Raw genomic sequence first — 19,643 nt, 5'->3', positions numbered from 1 at the left:
TTCGCGAGAAACTTTATGCATCATAGTAAACGCATAAGTGCAGCTTCCGCACACAAAATGATGAAACGTTTCGTTTTAATCAGTTCACTATAGCTTGGAGCCGTCAGGAGCTGTAATCCTGTCTTCGCTGTTCCTCTTTTGGAGCTAAGTTCTCTCCTCTGAAGGCATCACACATACCTCTGCCAAAGCCCACGCCTTTGCTCTGAAATTTTCCAAACTCGATACTAACGAGTCTCGTATCTCCTGGCAATCGTATTATTTCTTCTGTTTGTAGCGGAGCTGCTACAGGTTCCAAAGAGCGTAGAGGAGGAGGCGCTTGTGAGAAAATTCGAGCCTTCTCCGAGACATCCAATAAATGCTTAGTTCCTAGCGCCTCTGTAGTACGGCTCTCCTTCCTTCGCTATTTGTGTTTGTGCTCAGTACTTTTCACCTGACACTGCACGCTTATATACAGGGTGTTCGAAGTTAAGCATTCAGGACTTAAAAATGTATACAAAGTACAACACACAAGAGTTCCTTTCCTACATAGGATGTGCAGATAGGGGAAGAAAACTTTTGGGATAACTATCATCGTAATATTAGCAATTAGCTGAACGGAATAATTTTTTTATTCACTGCTGTTAGCACACATGTTTTATTTGAAAACTTAGAAATGGGGGGGCACTTGATGGCTTTTCTATTTTGTAGAATTTTAATAACGCGCCTGTGTCCTGAGCTCTGCGAGTCTGAAATTTCACCCGAATCCGTCTAATTGCTCATATGAGACTGTAGCAACCAGCATGAAGCTCCTTCCTGGTGTTATGTAGGCTATGACACTCCGTCTGACAGGAAAGTGGAGTGGCAGATGACGGGGATTACTTTTCGCACTTGGACAGCAGTGCGGTATCGCTGCGGTTCTTTTCGTTTTCATTTTTCATTAGTTAATACTGTCAGCCTCAAAAGGGGCTTTGACATAAGTGGAAAAAAAAAAACAGAAAAATTGGCGGCGCAAAAACGGACACGAGTTGGAAAACACTGGTACACAACAGCTAATAGAGAAACGCCTGTATACACGCACATGAAAAAAAAATGCATCAGTTCGAAAACCAGAACAGCACTTGGCCTCAAAAATAACCCTACCTCTCACTCATAGTTAGTGCCATACACAAACTTATCTAACCCCTGCAGGTAATTGGTTAGCGACGTACACAAAACAAAAGAGTCGTGAAGAGAGTTCCCATAGCCTGAGTCGCTTTGGGACGTTAAACCCTATAAACCAAACCAGTTTGGAGCTTCACAGAAAGCAACTAAATTTAAAACAATCATTTTGTATGATCAGTAAAGTATGCGGTTACTATGTCGATGTCTTCATGTTGTTTTGTGTTTTTGATTTCAAAGTAATCTTAGTTGTTTATTTTGAGAAAGTTGTCAATAATGAGGTTAAGGGTTTTCAATCTTTCATACTCGATTCTGCATTCTACTGTTGCTAATTGAGATTTCTTTTACAGGTCCTCTTGAACCATGATTGCGGCGAAATTTATTACATATAAACCTTACAGCAAGACGCTGCGTCCTATCAAGTTTGAGACAACTGGTTGCGGGGTGACGATCCCATACTAATTTGGCGTATTCAATTACCGGTCTAACAAGTGTTTTGAATACGAGGCACTTTGCATAAGGAGTTGCATTCTGTATAGTGCGTCTCAGGTACTATACTGTTTAGAAGCTTTGGACAAAGCATGTTCAATGTGGGTATTTTCAGGGTTTTCAGGATGTATATGTCATACCTAGGTATTTGTATTGGTCAACTCATTCAAATACGTACCCATCAGTCTGGTAACTACATTTAAGGAAACTATTCTTTCTGGTTCCCGAAATGAAAACGGACTGCTTAAACTTACTCTCCATCTGCCAGTCGCCCCATCATTTTGCTATTGTTTAGATGTTATAATTTAATTTATTCTGATCATCGCTTAAATTTATTTCATTGTACAACAGGCAGGCGTAGGAAAAAAGTCTTAATCTAATTTTAATACTATTTTGTAGAGTATTAATCAAAATAAAAAAGTAGACTGGTCCTAAGACACTACCTTGCGGGAAGATTTTTAGACTGACAACATTTTTTACATATTGCTAACGAGAAGATACGTATGAGAAAAACCATTTTGTGAGGGTTTGATTTTTGAGCACACAACAATGTTTGGTGCGATACATTATTGAATGCTTTCGCAAATTCAGGGTATATGATGTCTGTTTGACGAAGGGAATTCATTGTTTCTGTTAGGTAATGAACAATTTCTGAGTTGAGCTTGACAGCATGCGACGTCTAAAGCGGCGCCACACCTTATGACCCACTCTAAAATCAATTGCATAAAGAAACAGGGCTCGCGCTCACGTCGCCCACGCTGTCATTCTTCGGTTTCGCTAGCAAAGCACAAAGATGACAGGACAGAGAAAGAATCTGGACCGCAATATTTCTTCATTTTTAAGCAATAGTCATTGCACCGAAAAAGGTAGAATGCCCATCACTGAGGGACCGGTTACCTTGCTTCACCACTGACAACAGCATGCATGAGGACCGATGGAGGAATTTTAAGTTGTACCCTGTCCTAATTCTCTAAACCAAACGTCAATTCCGTTCAGACGAAAAGCAACTTCTTAAGTCCATAATTGTAAGTTGTGTAGAAAAATAGATAGCTTTTCATTCTCTTTCGCGAAAAGTCAGTGTGAAAAACTGCCCGGGTCCTCCCTTTTCTCTCCTTGCGTGTGTGGGAAGGTTGTGCCTTGAAGAATGACTATTGGAAACAACAAGAATATTCGCTGTAAGCCACAGCGTGAACCACGAAACTTGAGGGCTTATTCTAGTACACCATAACATGGCTATACGTTACATCTAAACGTAAAAAAAAAATTTTTCTCCACGTTTAATGCGTATAAATTCCCCGTTCATTATACCTGCTTTTACTTTGTAGTTTTCGAAGAGCAGGGGACGAAATTCAGAGGTTGCTGAACCACTGAACTCTAATCGTTTCGGGCAGCCCAGGAGCATTTTTCCGGCAGTGAGAGGACAATGGTTTATTTTAAGGTTTCCATGTCTGCCCATCGGTAAACGCATGGGTTCTAGATAGAATGCCTTCTTTCCCAGCTGCGCGACTTCTAAGCTTCAGGTCTCATTTGCAGGCTCAATTGAGTTATGAAAAACTCTCATTTCAGTTATTAAAACCAACTCGCGAAAGGCCTGTCTGCACCCATGCGCAATGTGTAACGCCATGGTACAGGGCAAGCTTTGCACTTGAAATTAAGCGACGCAATAAAATGAACTATTATTACGATTAATGGACAAATGTGAATATTATAAAATTAACAAAAAGAATGTACTATCATACAAGAGCGATTTACAGAAAACAAAGGACTCTTAAAAAATTTGAGCATAATAGAGAAAAAAACGAAGCATTAATAATCTTTACCATATTTATGCCGGCATTGTTTGCTTTGTATGTAAGTCCAGAGAGGAGGTTGTGCTCGAGACAGTGCAATTCACTATTCTCAACGAGCGTTGCTGCAGCACTAAAAGCGGTTAATTGAATGCCCTTCATGTGATCCATTCTGACTTTGTGCAATCAAATAATTGGTACTCAACACTTGAAAGAAAAAGGATCTAGGGCGGGAATTTTTAAATGGCATCGTTCTGTGGTCCCTGCAAAACATATACAAGAGTATTTCTTGCTTAGTTTCTCAACGTGGTGCATGCACATCCGATCAGCATGTGGGTTTCACCCATCACTTGCTATTGACGTTGCAGAAAGCTCATCCAAGAATTTTTTAGAGAAATGCCGATAACATAACTTTGCGTTGGTTAAACTATGGATTAGTTTGTTTATAAAAAAGTGTTTACTAACACGCTCAAGTTAAACGTTTAAAATTTTGGTGCCAGCTTCAAAGGACCCTGCGGCTAACGTCATTAAATTTTTGTCGGCGCACATAATGGCGCAGGTCTTAGGCTGTTATTTAGGCTGTTTAAATAGTGTGGGATAGAGTTATATACAGCGATTATGCATGAAGACCCCAACGACTACGCTGTGTGGAAAACATACAAAGATTTAAGGCGAACTTGATCCGTGCACTTTCGCCAAATTGGGCCGCCTCGGCCCATTCAGATACGTTTGTAGAAATCGAATGCTAAAGACTGGTTTATGGGAGTTTAACGTCCCAAAGAGACTCAGGCTTTGAGGGACGCCGTAGTGCTTTCGACCACCCGGGGTTCTTAGTTCTTTAACGTGCACTGACATTGCACTGTGCACGGGCCTCTAGAATGTCGTCTCCATCGAAGTTCGACCCCCAAGGCCGAGATCGAACCCACGTTTATCGGGTCAGCATCCGAGCGCCATAACCACTGAGCTAAAGCGGCGGCTTCAAATGATAATGAGATAATCTCGTTCTACGATGTCGAAGGCCTTTTCGATATCACGAAATACATCGATAGAAATATTTTACCGTATATTACGGATTATGCTCCGCGGAATATAGGCGTTTAAATGCTGATATTTCGCGTGGTCCAGACTATTAATGGGTGCGGTCTGTACATTATATAATCTTCTTCAGACCGTTTGTGATACTCGAAGTAGGCGCATGGCTTTCGCAGTAAAAAAAGGAATCGGCACCTCTGTGGGGTAACGACATTTTCCAGTTCTAAAGCATATAGCGAAATCAACTATCACTGCTTCGATACTTGTTTCATTCGCGAATACCAAATCAGTGATGTGGATCCAAGGAGAGAATGATGAACGGAAAGAGACTAATACTTAATAAAATGATCAAATTCTTCAGCACTTCTACTTTTATTGATATGAGTCACAATGTCAAACTTGAAATATCTGGCCAGGCACCTGACAGAAGCATTTTAACATATTGTAAAGCGGAGTACGCAGCCAAGGCACCACTGCTTTTTTTTATGATCAATATCGGAATATCGTCGATAACGCATCTGCTGGAAGTGGCTATAAAGGCTGCTCCGCCCGTTTTGTGTGCCAGAAATTTAAAGGCAGCTCGTGGTGACTTGTCTGTGGTAAAATTTGAGGTGCTACCACGGTTAGGGAATCGATGGCCTCTTAATAAAAAGCTAAGTTAGTGTTATATTTAAAGCAAGGATACCGAGTATTTAAGTGACGAAGGTATGTCAAAAACACCTCGAGCGCTGAAGAAAACAGCAAGTTTAATTATTGTTTAGAGTTCTGACGAGATTGAGGGAACAATTACCGAGCGAGTTCTGTCAGTCTGAGCGGACAGTCTAGTACATTCACCTCGTTCAGTGTAGAAAAAAGATAATGCGGAATGATAGGACGGCGCGCTGTAATTGCATACTGGGATTTCACTTATTAGGCGTATGACTTATTGCATTTGAACTGTATAAGGTGTGTGCTAGCCGCGTATATTGCTGGAGGTCGGAGAAAATCAGGATCAACGAGAGATTCAAAACATACAACAAAAGAAACTCAAATATGTGGGTGGAATTGCATCCTTTCAAACTGACATCGGTTTAACACAAATGCGAATGTCGGAGACGAAATGCTCGATATCAAAAGTTTTGCACGTTTTGACGTTTTGACAGTATAGCACAATGCTCAAGTGAGACTTTGTATAAAGGCGACGAGACTTTGCAGTTAAGACTCAGGAGCAGGACTCTAGTGTAAATCATGCCCTCTCCGTTGTTCCTATGCACCCTGTGTGCTCTAGGCCTTTGGGTCCTCCTGCTGCCTACCGAAGCGAAGCACAAGGAACAGAGTGAACTCCCAGATGCTTTCGAGGTAAGTGCGGACCAGTGCAACGATAAAGGAAAGGCGCTGTTTCTGCCAAACCCCGTTATAAAACACTGGAACTCTGCTAGAGCAGTGACATGCAACGAGAGCGCTTTGCTTATGAAGCACGTTAACCAGATGTTTCAGGGCACAAGCGCCACCGGGGATGCAGGCGTAGGAAGCAGAAAAACCGATCGACTGGCATCGAACTCTTTATACGGTTCTTAAAGCTCCATCTCGCGCCGGTCAGAAAAAGGAAAGCATGCAAGGGGCATCGATACTCACAAGCACGCTAGGTTTGGTTTCTTTAATTTGGTTTTAGGTCCCAGTCTTATAGGGCAGTCTTATGAGTCCAAGTCTTATGAGTCTTATACGGCACTGGTCAAATGGATCTTTCTTATTGTCGAAGACCACACTGAACGTCGCGACTGCCCATCCGCTTTAAGCAGGGAATGCGGTAAGGACCTGGAGCCGGCCTCTATGCTGCACCTCTACGAGTTCACAGACGCTTTTTACCTGGCCACTCAAAGTTAAGAAATATGGCGATACGCAGTCTGAAGCATAGCAATTTTGTGCACTTGAGCGAAAACAGGCAATTCGTACAAGGGATGCCGTCTTCAGACGATCCCATTCTCGGCTTGCGGTAAAGCATTCTTTCCATGCGAAAGCGACAGCGTTAACGGCCACGCGTCGCAGAAAAGCCGGCATCTTCGTCGACGCGCTTGGTTCTCACTGAAGATTGCAACCCATGTGACGGCTGATTCAGCTATGTCACGTGATCTTGTGGCGTCATTACAAGCTCCTACCCATCCAATTGTAGGCAAACTGCCCAGTGAGGCAGGTGGAAATTAAATGAATAATTGGTAGCGAGAACTTGCGCAGGAAGGGCACCCTTGGTCTCAGAAGCCCCACTCGCGGCAGCAACTGCTACGTGCACTTTAACTTTTCGCCGCGGCGGCGGGAGTGGTATGAGGACTTCCAGAGAAGTATCTATGAATATTTAGCCCCTTTCTTTGGCTGAGACCAAACGCGCGCCAAAAGCACAACCGCAAGTAGAAGAGGTGCACAAAGACTTCGGCGGGAAGATGCCAGCGCACGTCTGTTCTGTTCACGTCTCGACACATGTCTGTGTTATTCTTCCATCGCACCCGAGACATAAGCACACAAATATTTAGCAAGGAATGCCCAGTTACGTCATATAGCCATCAACCCATCGACGCTATCACGTCATTCGCTCAAGGTAGAGCTTCTGTTTCTTCTCTTTTCTGTATTTGCTACGATGAACGTGAGCTTGACGAAGTGTTTCGCGCTCACAGCGAGAAAAGTTTTGTTTTTCTGCCAGCGGAGAAGCTTACTGATTGGCGATAAATTTCAATTATTTCTGAGCGCTAAATTCTCTGCAAACTATTTCTCTGGCTTTAGCTTATATTCAACAACGGTTTTCAAGCAATACGGCAATCAATATGAAGTTCTCAGCAACATAAAGCACTGCGGTTGAAAAGTGTAAATTGAAAGTTTATATCTGACATTCAGCATTGGCCATTCGAGTGACGTAACCCACCGTTGCTTGCGAAGCAGAGCAGCCAGCCAACCTTCAGAACAAAGAGTGAACGCTGCAGATCCCGAGGGAGAGAATCATCTCAAACAATTTTATTGTGTGGCTTTTTTTCTCAAACACCGATGAACAATGAGCAGACATTTATTTCACGTGCAGCCCAACCTTCAAAAAAAAAACGGCATTAGTTACCCCGTCTTGCGTTGCTTCTCCACCAGTGTGAGAATATTTTTGTCAGGCCGTAACTTAGTTTAAATTGCTGAAAAGGAATGTAACATCCTTACAGCGAAAAGGATCTCATACAACTTTGGCAATCCTCCGCTCTTTCTTTTTTATTAAAAATACGGCCGTTATCATCACCTAATCTTAAAACTAGTTACAGACATGCCAGCGCAATGGTTACAATTGTTATGCAAGCCCTTCCATTGATTACCTTTCGTTGATGACGCAGATATTTGATGCATTTCCTCTGGTTATCGCCATATTTGATCAAGATATGGACGGAGATCTCGATTGCGTAAAATCCGTTCGGACAGACTTCGATAAGGAGTCCAAAAAAGCGACCTACATGTGGGTGCTCAAAGGACAGAATGGACAACCAGGGTGAGTGTCATTTGACTGGAATAAAGCACTATATGCTACTACATCCACTACATTATAAATAGCTATTATTCAAAAAAGTTCTCCTTTCATGAATGCAAGTAGAGAATTTCACACTTGACGTGGGTTGGACAAACAGTGTTTGCTGGAAATATTTGACACCATATTCGGGGACAGTTGTTTAAGTTATAAGCTTCCTGTTTGTTTTTTTCTTGGGCAGTCTTGACTATTCAATGGGAGCGATGGAAAAACTTAAAAAAGAAGCTTTTGATACGAAGCAGTAGAATAACTACTACCTTCAAGATTTTCTTAGGAATACCTTACAATAATTCCAGAACAATTTCTTTCGAGCACTGCTCGACTCACATCGGTTCTCGCCCTTCCCACTACTCACTAGACTTCAACGAAACTGGGAGAAGTTGAAAATTTTTTTTCCTGAAAGATGTGTTGTGTAGCTGTGCTATGTGAACGACGTTTACAAGTAATAAGGTGAAGATGTGGGGTTTCTGAAGCCTAATGCAGCCACTTCGAAAGTATCGGTAGGATGTCAGGCAACTCCCTAATCCTCTATTATATAGGTGTGCGCATTTCCATTTGGAACGTCTCTACATCCGGTTGCGATGATTTCTCTATATTCTGTATCCCCACTCTCTTCAATATCATCGGTACGTAGCAGAAAGCCGACAAGCGTTTTCGTTGCCTATTGATATTTCTTTTCGCTGATGAGAAACGATTACCTTCCAGGTCACATCATGACATAACGCGCGGAACAAGTTTTTTTATATACATTTCAAAAGCATATTCGAAATACAGCACCAAGCAGCACGCTCTAGATAATTACATTTTTGTTCTGATTGCAATTGGTACTGTCGTTTCAGGACCAACATTACTTACCATTTGAAGCCTGGTGCGACGCCGGAAAAGTCTGACTACCTTTTGAACGACTGTAAGCATTCAGTATGAACCACTCACTTTTAAAAAGAGTGCGCGCTCGATCTTTTTGCTTTCGCAGGGTGTTGTTAGTGGGCGATGGCTAAAAATATACCGCCTGCTTAAACACTATAAGGCGCCACATAGACGACATGTAAAACCAAATGGCGAACCCTAACTCGTCGTGTCATTCTTTTCCTCTTCGATGTCGTGCCTTATTCCAATTAAGTATGTAGCACAACCGGCCTATCAGCATACCATGCTCGAACTAATTGCAGGTTTCGCATAAGCAGTGCTTCGTTTTTAATAGAATATTGATACAAAACATTTTTGAACTAGTGCTCTGTGGGCCGACGTTACCTGCTCGTTGTTTCAACGGCTCTGTGCTCCTATATTTTGAGTATCACGAACGACAATTCCGTCTTCAGGCATTCTAGATCAGCTCGCATGCTCCAGGGAGCTCAAATGTGGTTTTACTAGCCGAAAATCCGTTCTATGACAGAGCGATATGTGCCCAGTGCATGCAGTTCCAGAGCCACAAACGCCCTACCTCCGCTCCACCTTGCCTACTTCACCGTGCCACACCTCCGAGCGCTCCGCGCGAGCAGGTTTGAATTGATCTGCTTGGACCTTTGCCCAAATCTCCAAATTACAATCGCTGGATCGTGGTCTGTGTGTACTACCTGACATATTATTGCGAAACGGCTGCTCTACCATCGATTACCGCGCATCAAATCTCGCAGTTCCTTTTGAACTCTGTCATCTTACGGCATGGACCACCGCTAATGCTAATCAGTGACCGAGGCCGCAAATTCACGGTTTGTATCGTTCAAGGGCTGCTATATTTGTGCATGGTTGCCTAGAGGCGCTCAAAACCATACCACGCAGAGACAACAGTTTGGTGGAGAACAGAAAAAGAAAATTCACGAACATGCGTACCATGTGTGTGTTTTCTGTCCATAAAAAGTGGGACACCATACTGCCCTTCATGACATAGGCCTTGAATAGCGCCACTTATAAACTGACCGGACACTGTCCATTCTACTTCTGGTACGCTCGCCCGCCGTGCTACACCATGGAAACCATTCTACAATTTCTACCAGTGACAAACTTTATATCGCCTAGATCCTCTCTTTGGCTGAAAAAGTTTTGAAGGAACCAAGATGCGCTATAAAAAAGACAGCCACAGGAAAAAGCCAAGGAGACAGACAGACCGACAGACAAGGAGACAGAGCTCTGTCTGTCTCCTTGGCTTTTTCCTGTGGCTGTCTTTTTTATAGCGCAACTTGGTTCCTTCAAAACAGTGCACCAACTTGACCAACAAGAAGCTATTCTAAACTACCTGAAAAAGTTTGTTGGATTGCCCCCCCTGTGAACTATTGCTTCACAAAAGCGCTTCAAGAACCGCTACGACAGCCACCATCGGCATGTTATCTGCGCTCCTGGTAATATGGTCTGGCTTTGGCGCCCAGTCTGGCGCCGCGGCTTGCACCAAAACCTACTGGCCCACTACGATGGCTCTTACGTGGTTTTGGCCAGAATTAGTGACATCGCATATCAGATTGCGCGCCTTAGTGCAAATGGTCACCGTTTCGCGAAAACTGAACTATCTCGTGTTGCTCGTTTGCAGCCATGTCACTCTCGGCCCGTAACACGCCCAGCGGGCTTCGGATGCGCAGGGCGAAAGTGTCACGGACGAGTGAAGACGAGAGAGTAGAAGTGAAAAACTGGTGGAAGTTCGGCTGGGTGGACGCGCTCGGGAACTGACTTGGTACGCCTGTTGTGCCTGACGTCAAATGACCTTGAGTAAAGGTTTGCGCCCGTAACAATGCAATTACTGAACACATTATTTCAGGCACCACAATTCTTTATAGAGATTACATTAAGGTAGCATGACTGGGCCGCGCTACGAAAAATTCCTTAACTCTGAGGGTCGATGAGCTTAAGCATGATGCACTGTGTTCAAAGTCGCTATAATATGGCCTGTTTCTACGGCCAGATCAGGGAGTGGGAATGCAGCTGTTCCTGGGGATTGATTTAAGAGCGCTCTTATTTTCATCTCCCTACAGCTGATGGCCCCTGGAGGACTGTCGATTTCCTTTACTCGGATTACAAAGACTGCGTCGTGTTTGATGTTCCGTACAAGGACACAGAACGTAAGTAACGACATTGGAATTGTACGACGCTAAACATTTGACACGTATCGCCATGTGCTGCACTGTCATGACCGTAGTAGCGCGCTCAATTTTGCTTACGCCTCAGTTATCCTCTTATAAAACTTTCAGTAGCCGCTTTCTGAACAGGCATGCTATGCATAAAAATTAGGGTGCGCGTGCTGCCGTGCGCCTTATTTAACTTTATTTGAAGATTCGCATGAACGCAGAAAGCCATAATGCACTAGCAGAGCTGGTTACAAAGACATAAGGTTTCAGAGACGTAAGAAAGCACCATATCGTTGCAAATAATGAAATGAAGTGAAAACCTTAGGTTAACTGTGTTTAATGGTTAAACTTAAAGTTTTTCAGGACGAAGTAGTGGCACGCACAATTAAATTTAAAAAAAATCAATGCTCTATGTATGTTCACTGATGTGTGGAAACGCCATAACCATGTTATTCTTTTCTTTCAACACAGAGTGCGGGTTGTGGGTGACACCCCAAGTCAAGGATGACGTGCCACAGAAGTGCACAGACAAGTTCAAGGAGATCTGTGACTTCGGAGTCCTAGCTTACGACAAGGAGACCTGCGGTGAAATATAGAAAGCGATTATGCTTTGCAGGTCTACGGGGCCCCGTGGATTACTTTTGTTTGATATCTCACTCTGCGGAATTGCCACCAATAAAGGAAGTGGTGAGACTGATTTCGACGTCTTGGAATTGGCGTTAATTGAAATTTCACTGAACTGAAATTTATGAAGGGGGTTACGGAAGTTGTTCACTATGGCTCGTTGAGAAAAGGTGAAACAATGTAGCGAGGAGCCTCGGCAAAAAATACGGCCCTGATAATTGTTGACTCTGTGCGTGTTGAGCAAAACAACGGGCGAAGCTCCGGGTGACACTTGAGCATCACCTGGTTTCGGGTTAGTTGGTGCAATCTCCTTAGAACTCAAGGACTTAGTCCTTAGCAGAAACGCGAGAACGAAATGGGCAACTCAGGAAAGGCAACAGGAAGATCGAAATGCAGGACTAACTTCAGTGCGTTATCACAGTCTGGTTCACTACTGAAAAAACCGCTGTGTAACCTGGTCAAGCTCGAAGCAACTTGGGTTTGCTCGGGTAAGCTCAACCGATCCACTGTTTATAGTAAAGGGGCAGGCTGAAGCAGAGTGGCGAAGACAATATAACTTAGCTAAATAGGATGTAAAAACAAATCAAAAGCGAAAAATGCGCTTGAGTGTGCATGCAGAGTTGATAACCGACAAAAATACACATAGATAACTCCAAACGCATCAGCACAGCTAAGTAGAATTTAACGTAATAAGGAAAATGGGCATAATTTTTTGACAGAAGGCAGTCATCAACACCTACGACAAGCACCATTACATATGCGCAAAGAGCCACAATTAGCCCTCCTAGCACTTCACCGCCAGAGTGACGTCTGCAAAAAACAACTGAATGACGACCTTCCGAGCTCTCGAGTTTTTTTCTTAGTACTTTCTTCGAAGCAGGCCCTGGATAATAAGTATCCGTTTCATATCTGAGAGCAAATGCTGAGCTACTGACAGCAGCCTTCCAAAGCACTTGCCAATCAAATTTCTGAAAGGAAATTCGGGGCACAACATCTGAGAAGGGCGTCCGTACAGAATTTCCAAATTCTCTATCTCCATCTCCTAAACCACCTGTTAGGGAACAGGGCCCGCTATAATTCGCAGCACTCGTTTTATAGTTTATATGTGAGGGATGTCATATAAGGCAAAAAAATATATAAGTGATGCATACACGTGTACTTTCTCTTGTTAACCAGTGCGCGCGAACCCTGCATGGTCTAGTTGCGGAAGCCCGTATGAAATCTTTTCCGTAATTCTACGGATTTGATGGCGCATTCCTGAAGCATTGTACGTGGGGGCCTATCTATGATGGTACGAAACATTAAGTGTATACTGTAAAGCAACAAAAATCATAAAGCTGGAAGAGTTGCAATTCCAAATTATGATACTGTATGGCGCCAACAATAAGAAGACGGAGGAAGGAAAAGGATGTCAAAAGAGGTGCATGTGAGATTCCATAAAAAACCTCAACCGCAATACCCCTTTAGTTTTATGAGATCATTATCGTGCTGGAAAAAGGTAACCCATCTTAAAAGAAAGAGATGTACTGCTCCCCCATTTGCGACAGCATACGGGAGATGTGGCAGAGGCATTTTTATTGCCTCGTGGGCTGATGGTGTAAGCCAAATTGTCCTATGCGCTCGTAGGAAAAACAACGGCCTGTCTTGTAATTATATCGTGCGTAGTGTTAAATAATAGTGATAATTTTTTGTTTTGATCGTTTCGTAATCAGGAAGCCTCGGAAACTGTGCCGGCCGTGCGTTACCAATTTGAGCGTGTTTTCAAAGTTGGGGGCTTACGAAATCGTCATTGGAAACAACAACACAGTCCACCGCAATGTAAACCAAATGACCTCGGGGTTTCATCCGTGCTTCTATATTGAAGTGTTCTAAAACTGCAAATCTAAATCAGAATCAGAATTAGCTGTACGAATGGATGTCTATCATTAACCGCAGAAATTCTAGCTGTAAATTCACTGCCATGCTTCCCAGCTGTGCGCTCTACAGTACTGGAAATTTTCTTGTCTCAGTGGGTTCACCAGCAACCTACAAAACAGTGACTTTAATTAGGAAGAGCAGCATAATGGTATAATTGTGTCAGAAGGTGACGAGGTAACAAAGGACAAATTGTTGTAGCCGGAGCGAAATCCTGATTTTGGTATTTTTTTGGGCATATATATACTGCAGGAGGCTTAAAAGTCGAAACTTTAGATAGGGCCTCCTTGATACTACTATTGAGCCCACGCATATTATTTCCGTGCTGTTCATTTCTACACTCGTGCAGGCTATTCACTGCATTTTCATTTAGCATTTCGTCATGCGCATCTTCCTGTGTACAGATCATTCAGTGATAGAGACCTCAAAACAGTTGTATACCTGCCTCCTGTAGCTTTCACAGGCAGAAAAGGACAAATATTTGATATTCACAAAGCTAATGTCCTGGGAGTAAGCGATTTCACACAATCGCTGACTTACTGATAAGAAACCCAAGCGTGGCGGTAGGTTTAGGTCAACTTGAGAGTGCGTTGTGATGTGTCAAGTCGGCCAACCTTTGTCGCAGTCTGTTTTCACGCAAAAGCTAATTTAAATACCTCGCCATGCTGGTGCTGCTGCACGAAGTCAAAATGGCGCACCGAGGAGTCTTTGCGCGAACGTACCGCATGTTTTCTACACGGAATAACACTACAGTCATGTGATTTCTTGCGCCACTACGGCTAAAAAAGACAGGGCTTCCTGCGGCCATCATCAATGGACCTTTCCGGAAGTCGGGAGCAAGCTGCAGTTTGCAGCAAGACATAGATGGATTGACTAAAATAAAAATACTGTGCGTACCAGCCCTCGGTTCTGTTTGTCTTCAAGCAGCGATCCTAAAATTCGGAGACCGTGATATGTTCCAATGCTCAAGTTTGATCTTTGAACATGTGTCTCTTTTCAGAAGGCATGCAACATACTATAGCTGGTAAAATTTCCCAATATTTCGAAAGAAAGACCGAACTTCTGATTTTGGGACATGCATCCGATCAAGTTTAGCCTGGAAAGACATTACCTGAACTGTTAGATTTGTTTCTTCAAGCTTTAGAAACATATAAGTTAAAATTCGATTGTCTATATGTTTATTCGATTGGCGCAGTGCATGGCATGCCTGCCATGATCCTTTGTCAAGGGTCAGTCTGGATACGTCCAACAAGAGAGGAAGATTGGCATAGATATCGTACCTTTCACGTGAACATTATGGACGGAATAAAATAAACTAGAAATACAATTATTGCTTGATAGAAATAATAGCCAAATAACACAAAAACGTGCCAAAATAAAAGAACGATTGAAACAAAATAGAAATCTCGCAGCTAAACTGCCGTTCGTTAAACAAAAAAAAATTAATGAATAAGCGGTTTGACATAACAGCTCTAATAACTAATCGAATATCAAAAAAAATAATAATAAAAATGATAGTACTAAATAGGCCCATAGATATGTCTCTTATTTCTGTTTTTCCTAGACGCAATTGTGTTATGAAGTACAATAATTAGCCAACTCTAAGAGTAGACAAGTAGACGTCTCGTCGCAAGCATAATGAGAAGTACAGCCTTTGCAAAAGTTTAGAGCCATAGGGGTTTGCTTTTAGGCACTATTGCGGGGCTCCTGTAGCACTCGCGAAAGTCCTACTCATCTAAGGGAGCAGGACCAAAAATATTCTTTCCTTCAGGAGATTTGGGACACTGAGGACGCATTACGAGCAAACCAGTGTGGCCCAGAAGCAAACCCCCCGGGCTCTAAACTTTTGACAAAGGCTGTACATTCAATTGTCATGTCAGTATTCGAAATAACGGCTCTGCGATCGTGTCGCTGGAAACAGCAACTTACCTGAATACATTGTAGAGAATAACGGGATACCCATTTAACGGCAAGTAACTTTGGCTGTGAGAACGCATGCGCAATAGGAGGAAACAATTATGAAATCGGCGACGCCAAAGTGTTGTCTTCATTTATATGTTTTTATTATGTTATTCACCTCATGCCTTTTGACCAACTGTCATTTTCTTTAGAATATGCATTAGGTACTGCCTGTTTGAAACAGTGTTTGTCTCTGTGCCTAAATATAAACGTTTTAAATTGACTCAGTCCTTGCATTCGTTAAACTACGATTAAATTCAAGCGTTCATCCTTCTTAAAGGGACACTGAGGAGAGCACTATTAATATATTTTTTATAGCAAAATCCGATAGTTCGGCATGTCATGGCTTTGGTGCCACTTGGCCGGCAGCGAAAAATGCATTTATTTCTAAGAAATTTGGATTCGAAGTTGAAAAGGTTTTTCCCGCCGCTGTGATTCAAACTTGGGATTCGGCTATGACGACAGAGGACTAAGTGACGTGATACATGACGTGCACATGACGTGTACAGACTCCGTGATTTCTGGCGGCCAGCAGTGCGGCCTAGCAGCAGCCGAAAAGAAAGCTACCGCCGGCCGCACGTTGAAGGCATCTATCGGCTATTGCGGCCGTCGCTACAGTCGCTTCGCTTACGTTTGCACCGGCGTTTTGCGAGCGTTACGATGGATCTCGTTCTCGAAGTCGTCAACGAAGTTCTCGCAAATAGACAAATAGACACCTTTAGCATACCGTGTACCTTGATACCGCTAGCGGGAGCCCGCCTAACGCCGGCGAGCAGGCGCTGATTGGTCCCGATGCTTCAGGCGAGCGCGTAGCTGCCCGGCACGTGGCGCCATCTGGCGACGTCAAGGAGATTTGCGCATGCATTGGCTGCGCCTCAGTGATTTGTGCTTCTCGTGTCCTAGCGTTGCTAGAACCATTGGTTCTAGCAACACTGTTTTGTTATATGACGTCATGACGGTTGTACTTGCGAGTTTGGCCTGTGGCGGCGATACCTGTATTTTGGTTCTTGCTCTTTTCTACGTTACAAGAGCTTTGTTGTCAGTACGAGTGGCGTTTTTGTAATCAGGAGCTGGTATTCTGTCGATACAAGCCAACTTCAATTTCTCCTCAGTGTCCCTTTAAGCGTTCCTATTTTTCGCTCACATATTGTCCGCAAAAAAGTGCAAATTTGAGAGATTTGTTCTTGCCTCATATCCCTGATATACTCGTCTGACTCGTACTACATACATATGACCCATCGGAATCCCTTCAATATTTCCTCATTTTTCACATGGTTCGTTTGTTCTACCACTTGTGACCACGCTTAAGCCCAATATTGTTCTCAAAGGTTCGACTGAAGCTTGCATCACCAGGAGTGAGCCACGACTGTGTTATCTCCGTAAACCCGCGTTACCAGCAAACACAAGTATAAGTCACAAGTTGTGGATGCCATTACCGAACGGCAGCGCCTCGCAATGTTTTGGTCGGTTTGGAAGCGCAGCCACCATCCGTGCGGCGACCACCTCTGCATCACATCTCATCACCATGCGCCGTGCTCATTGCCGTCCTTGAGAGATTTTATTGCGAAAGCAATACTACTTGCACTTTCAAGCCTTTGCAGTGCCGCAGCGGTGACCACCATCGTGCCGCGGCGGTGACCACCAAAGCAATACTACTTGCACTTTCACGCCTTGGCCGTGCCGCGGCGGTGACCACCATCGTGCCGCGGCGGTGACCACCATTGACCTTCATTTGACCTCGATTGCATTAGGTTGGATTAGATTGGATTAGATTAGATTGGATAGAACTGGATAGGACTGGATTGGACTGGATTGGACTGGACCGCACTGGATTGGATTGGATTGGATTAAATTAGATGACATTAGATTAGAGTATATTACATTGAATTGGATTGGATTGGAGTGGATTGAATTGAATTGAATTCGAATGGAATGGATTGGATTGGATTGGATTGGACTGGATTGGATGGTATGGGATTGGATTGGTTTGGATTGGATCGGATTGTATAACCGATGCGTCACCACAAGTCTAACCACAAGCACCACCACCAGCTACACTACCAGCTGTACCATGGCGTAGGTACGGATATTGCTTTCGCAATTACCGGGCTTAACCAAGCTAAGCCACAGCGAATTCTTTTCTAGAAGGAAAGAAGGGGGAGGGGGTTCTGTCCCTTGACTCTCGGCCTTCTTGAATTGGTCTTTAGACTCATTTCCAATTCTGGACAGCAACAGATGGGCACAGACGATCTCTCTTGTCGCGTAATCAGCGCCCCAACACACGTCGTTTGGTTCGTCGTCGGTTCGTCCCGATGATACACACACTCTGGCTGTGACAAACGCACACATTAATTTTGTATTCAAAACCATGCAGAGTGACCTCGTCTCAGAACTACAGTTGAGTTTTGTTGTTGATCGATCATCGATTGGATCAGAAGCTCTCCGCAACCTCACAGCGCCCGAATGGTCCGACCAATTAGTAGCATCAAAATGTGGAATTACACACTCCTACGCGACAACTACGGCCTTGTCACAATCTTATGGGGTCCTTTTTTCAGTGCTCCCCGCTTCCAGCTGTTGAAGCCGTTCCATGAAAAACCCACCGCTGGCCACCTGGGCTTTCAGAATCATTACGATCGCATGAAAATAGTGTTCTGGCGGCGCCTCTCCAAAACAAATGTCGAAAGAACTCTCTTCTAGGTTCTCTTTGACCATGCAAACCGTTGACATCACTTCCGGCGATCCTCCTCCAACACCTGCGCTTGCAAACAAGCCACTGATTATTTACCGCTGCGGACCACCTCAGCGGATACGCTGCCACCGTTTGTCTGCGTCCTCATTAGCTCCTCAGGTAGCCCGTTGTTTTGTGCACGAGAACCAGAGCTTCCACTCAGGCGCTTAGCCGTTGTCTCTGCGGTCCCTCTTTGCGGGCACCATGTGGTGACGTCACAACATCAGGTGACCTAGCTGGCCCAGCTGCACTCTAGCTTTAATAGCTGGGGATTTTAGGGCACTAGCTCAAGATACCTTTTTGCGGATGTTACACCACTCCCTTTGCAACCTTGAAGAGATGGGTAGCTGTAGGCCACTCGCCAGGTTGAAGCGTGGTCCCCTAGGTCGCATGACCTTGAGATGTCATCACAATCTGCTGACCGCATTCTGAGCTACCTGCCCACCGTGGCATGTAACTTGAAGTACTTCGAGGCATAATCAATAAGAAAATATGCCTCTCCCGCCCCACTAAATTGTCGCGGCTATAAACTCACTGGTGATATAAAAGAAATGGCACGTAGGCAGTCTAGGATTTGCCACCCCAAGGTGGAGAGAAGAATGAATGGGAAAGCTACTATAGCGACCCACGGTCGGGTGAGCGGGCCCGGGGAGACTCCCCTGACCTTCCCTGGGAAGTACCGGGAAGGATTGGCAAAATGGGTGGGATGAATGGTTGTCAGGAAGTTGGTTATGGGATGTAGGATTGGAATAGGGACAGCGAGTGGTTTGATAAGATCTTCGATTATCTCGGCTGCATTACTGGTCTTAACAGTTCAAATAATTATTAGTGGTCCGAGGTCGCACGGGAAGAGCAACCTGGGTCTCACCAGCCACGATGGTGGCGGCACCTCCCACCGGCCTATAAATGTAATGTAAAGAATGATCAATGAAGGAATCAAAATCGAAATTGTGGCGCATCTTATTCGCATCAGTTTCAACCGTGGTAAGTCATCCGTCATTTTTGTTCCTGCAGGACCTCCTCCACCAGCACCGAGCTTCTTGCATCTTTCCAAGCAGGTGTTTCAAGTCTTCTGGCTCCACAGCACTGGTGCAAATTCTTCAAGCCTCGAATGTATTAAACGAAACGTCTGCTTGTCATCCCCGAACAAATGTCCGCACAAAAGCATTGAACCGAAATCTTTCGCATATGCACTCCATCCGTATTCAAAGAGACCACTTCAACTGGGACCCCATGCATCTGCTTGCTAATTTTACCTAAAATACTGTAGTGCAAAGGAAAAGAAGCTACCCTCCTTTTCTTTGCAAGGAAGCCTCCTACCGTGGTCATCGAAGCAGTTTTCTTTACTGCACCCGCACTCTGTGTAGCCCCTGTTGCGAACGACATGTATCTCG

The 19,643-nt window shown here is 44.1% G+C and overlaps 1 protein-coding gene across 1 annotated transcript; it reads left to right on the top strand.

Moving 5' to 3' along the window:
* The first annotated feature begins 5,672 nt into the window (after positions 1-5,672).
* Positions 5,673-11,617, top strand: LOC149342096 (uncharacterized). Its single transcript, XM_089542090.1, has 5 exons — positions 5,673-5,783; positions 7,781-7,932; positions 8,808-8,875; positions 10,929-11,015; positions 11,493-11,617. Exons 1-5 carry the CDS (start codon positions 5,673-5,675, stop codon positions 11,615-11,617), a joined length of 543 nt encoding a protein of 180 aa, XP_089398216.1.
* The last annotated feature ends 8,026 nt before the right edge of the window (positions 11,618-19,643 follow it).

Source organism: Amblyomma mixtum, chromosome 5 (assembly GCF_055824585.1).
Source record: "Amblyomma mixtum isolate Tamu chromosome 5, ASM5582458v1, whole genome shotgun sequence".
In the NCBI taxonomy this organism is placed as follows: Eukaryota; Metazoa; Arthropoda; class Arachnida; order Ixodida; family Ixodidae; genus Amblyomma; species Amblyomma mixtum.
This window is presented reverse-complemented; position numbering and strand designations above follow the sequence as displayed.

What these genes read in the sequence shown, in the direction of transcription:
- LOC149342096 (XM_089542090.1), top strand. Translation starts at nt 5,673, where the DNA reads ATGCCCTCTCCGTTGTTCCTATGCACCCTGTGTGCTCTAGGCCTTTGG. An exon ending in TGACTACCTTTTGAACGACT is followed by an intron (nt 8,876 to 10,928) that starts GTAAGCATTCAG and finishes ATCTCCCTACAG; the next exon opens with CTGATGGCCCCTGGAGGACT. An exon ending in TCCGTACAAGGACACAGAAC is followed by an intron (nt 11,016 to 11,492) that starts GTAAGTAACGAC and finishes CTTTCAACACAG; the next exon opens with AGTGCGGGTTGTGGGTGACA.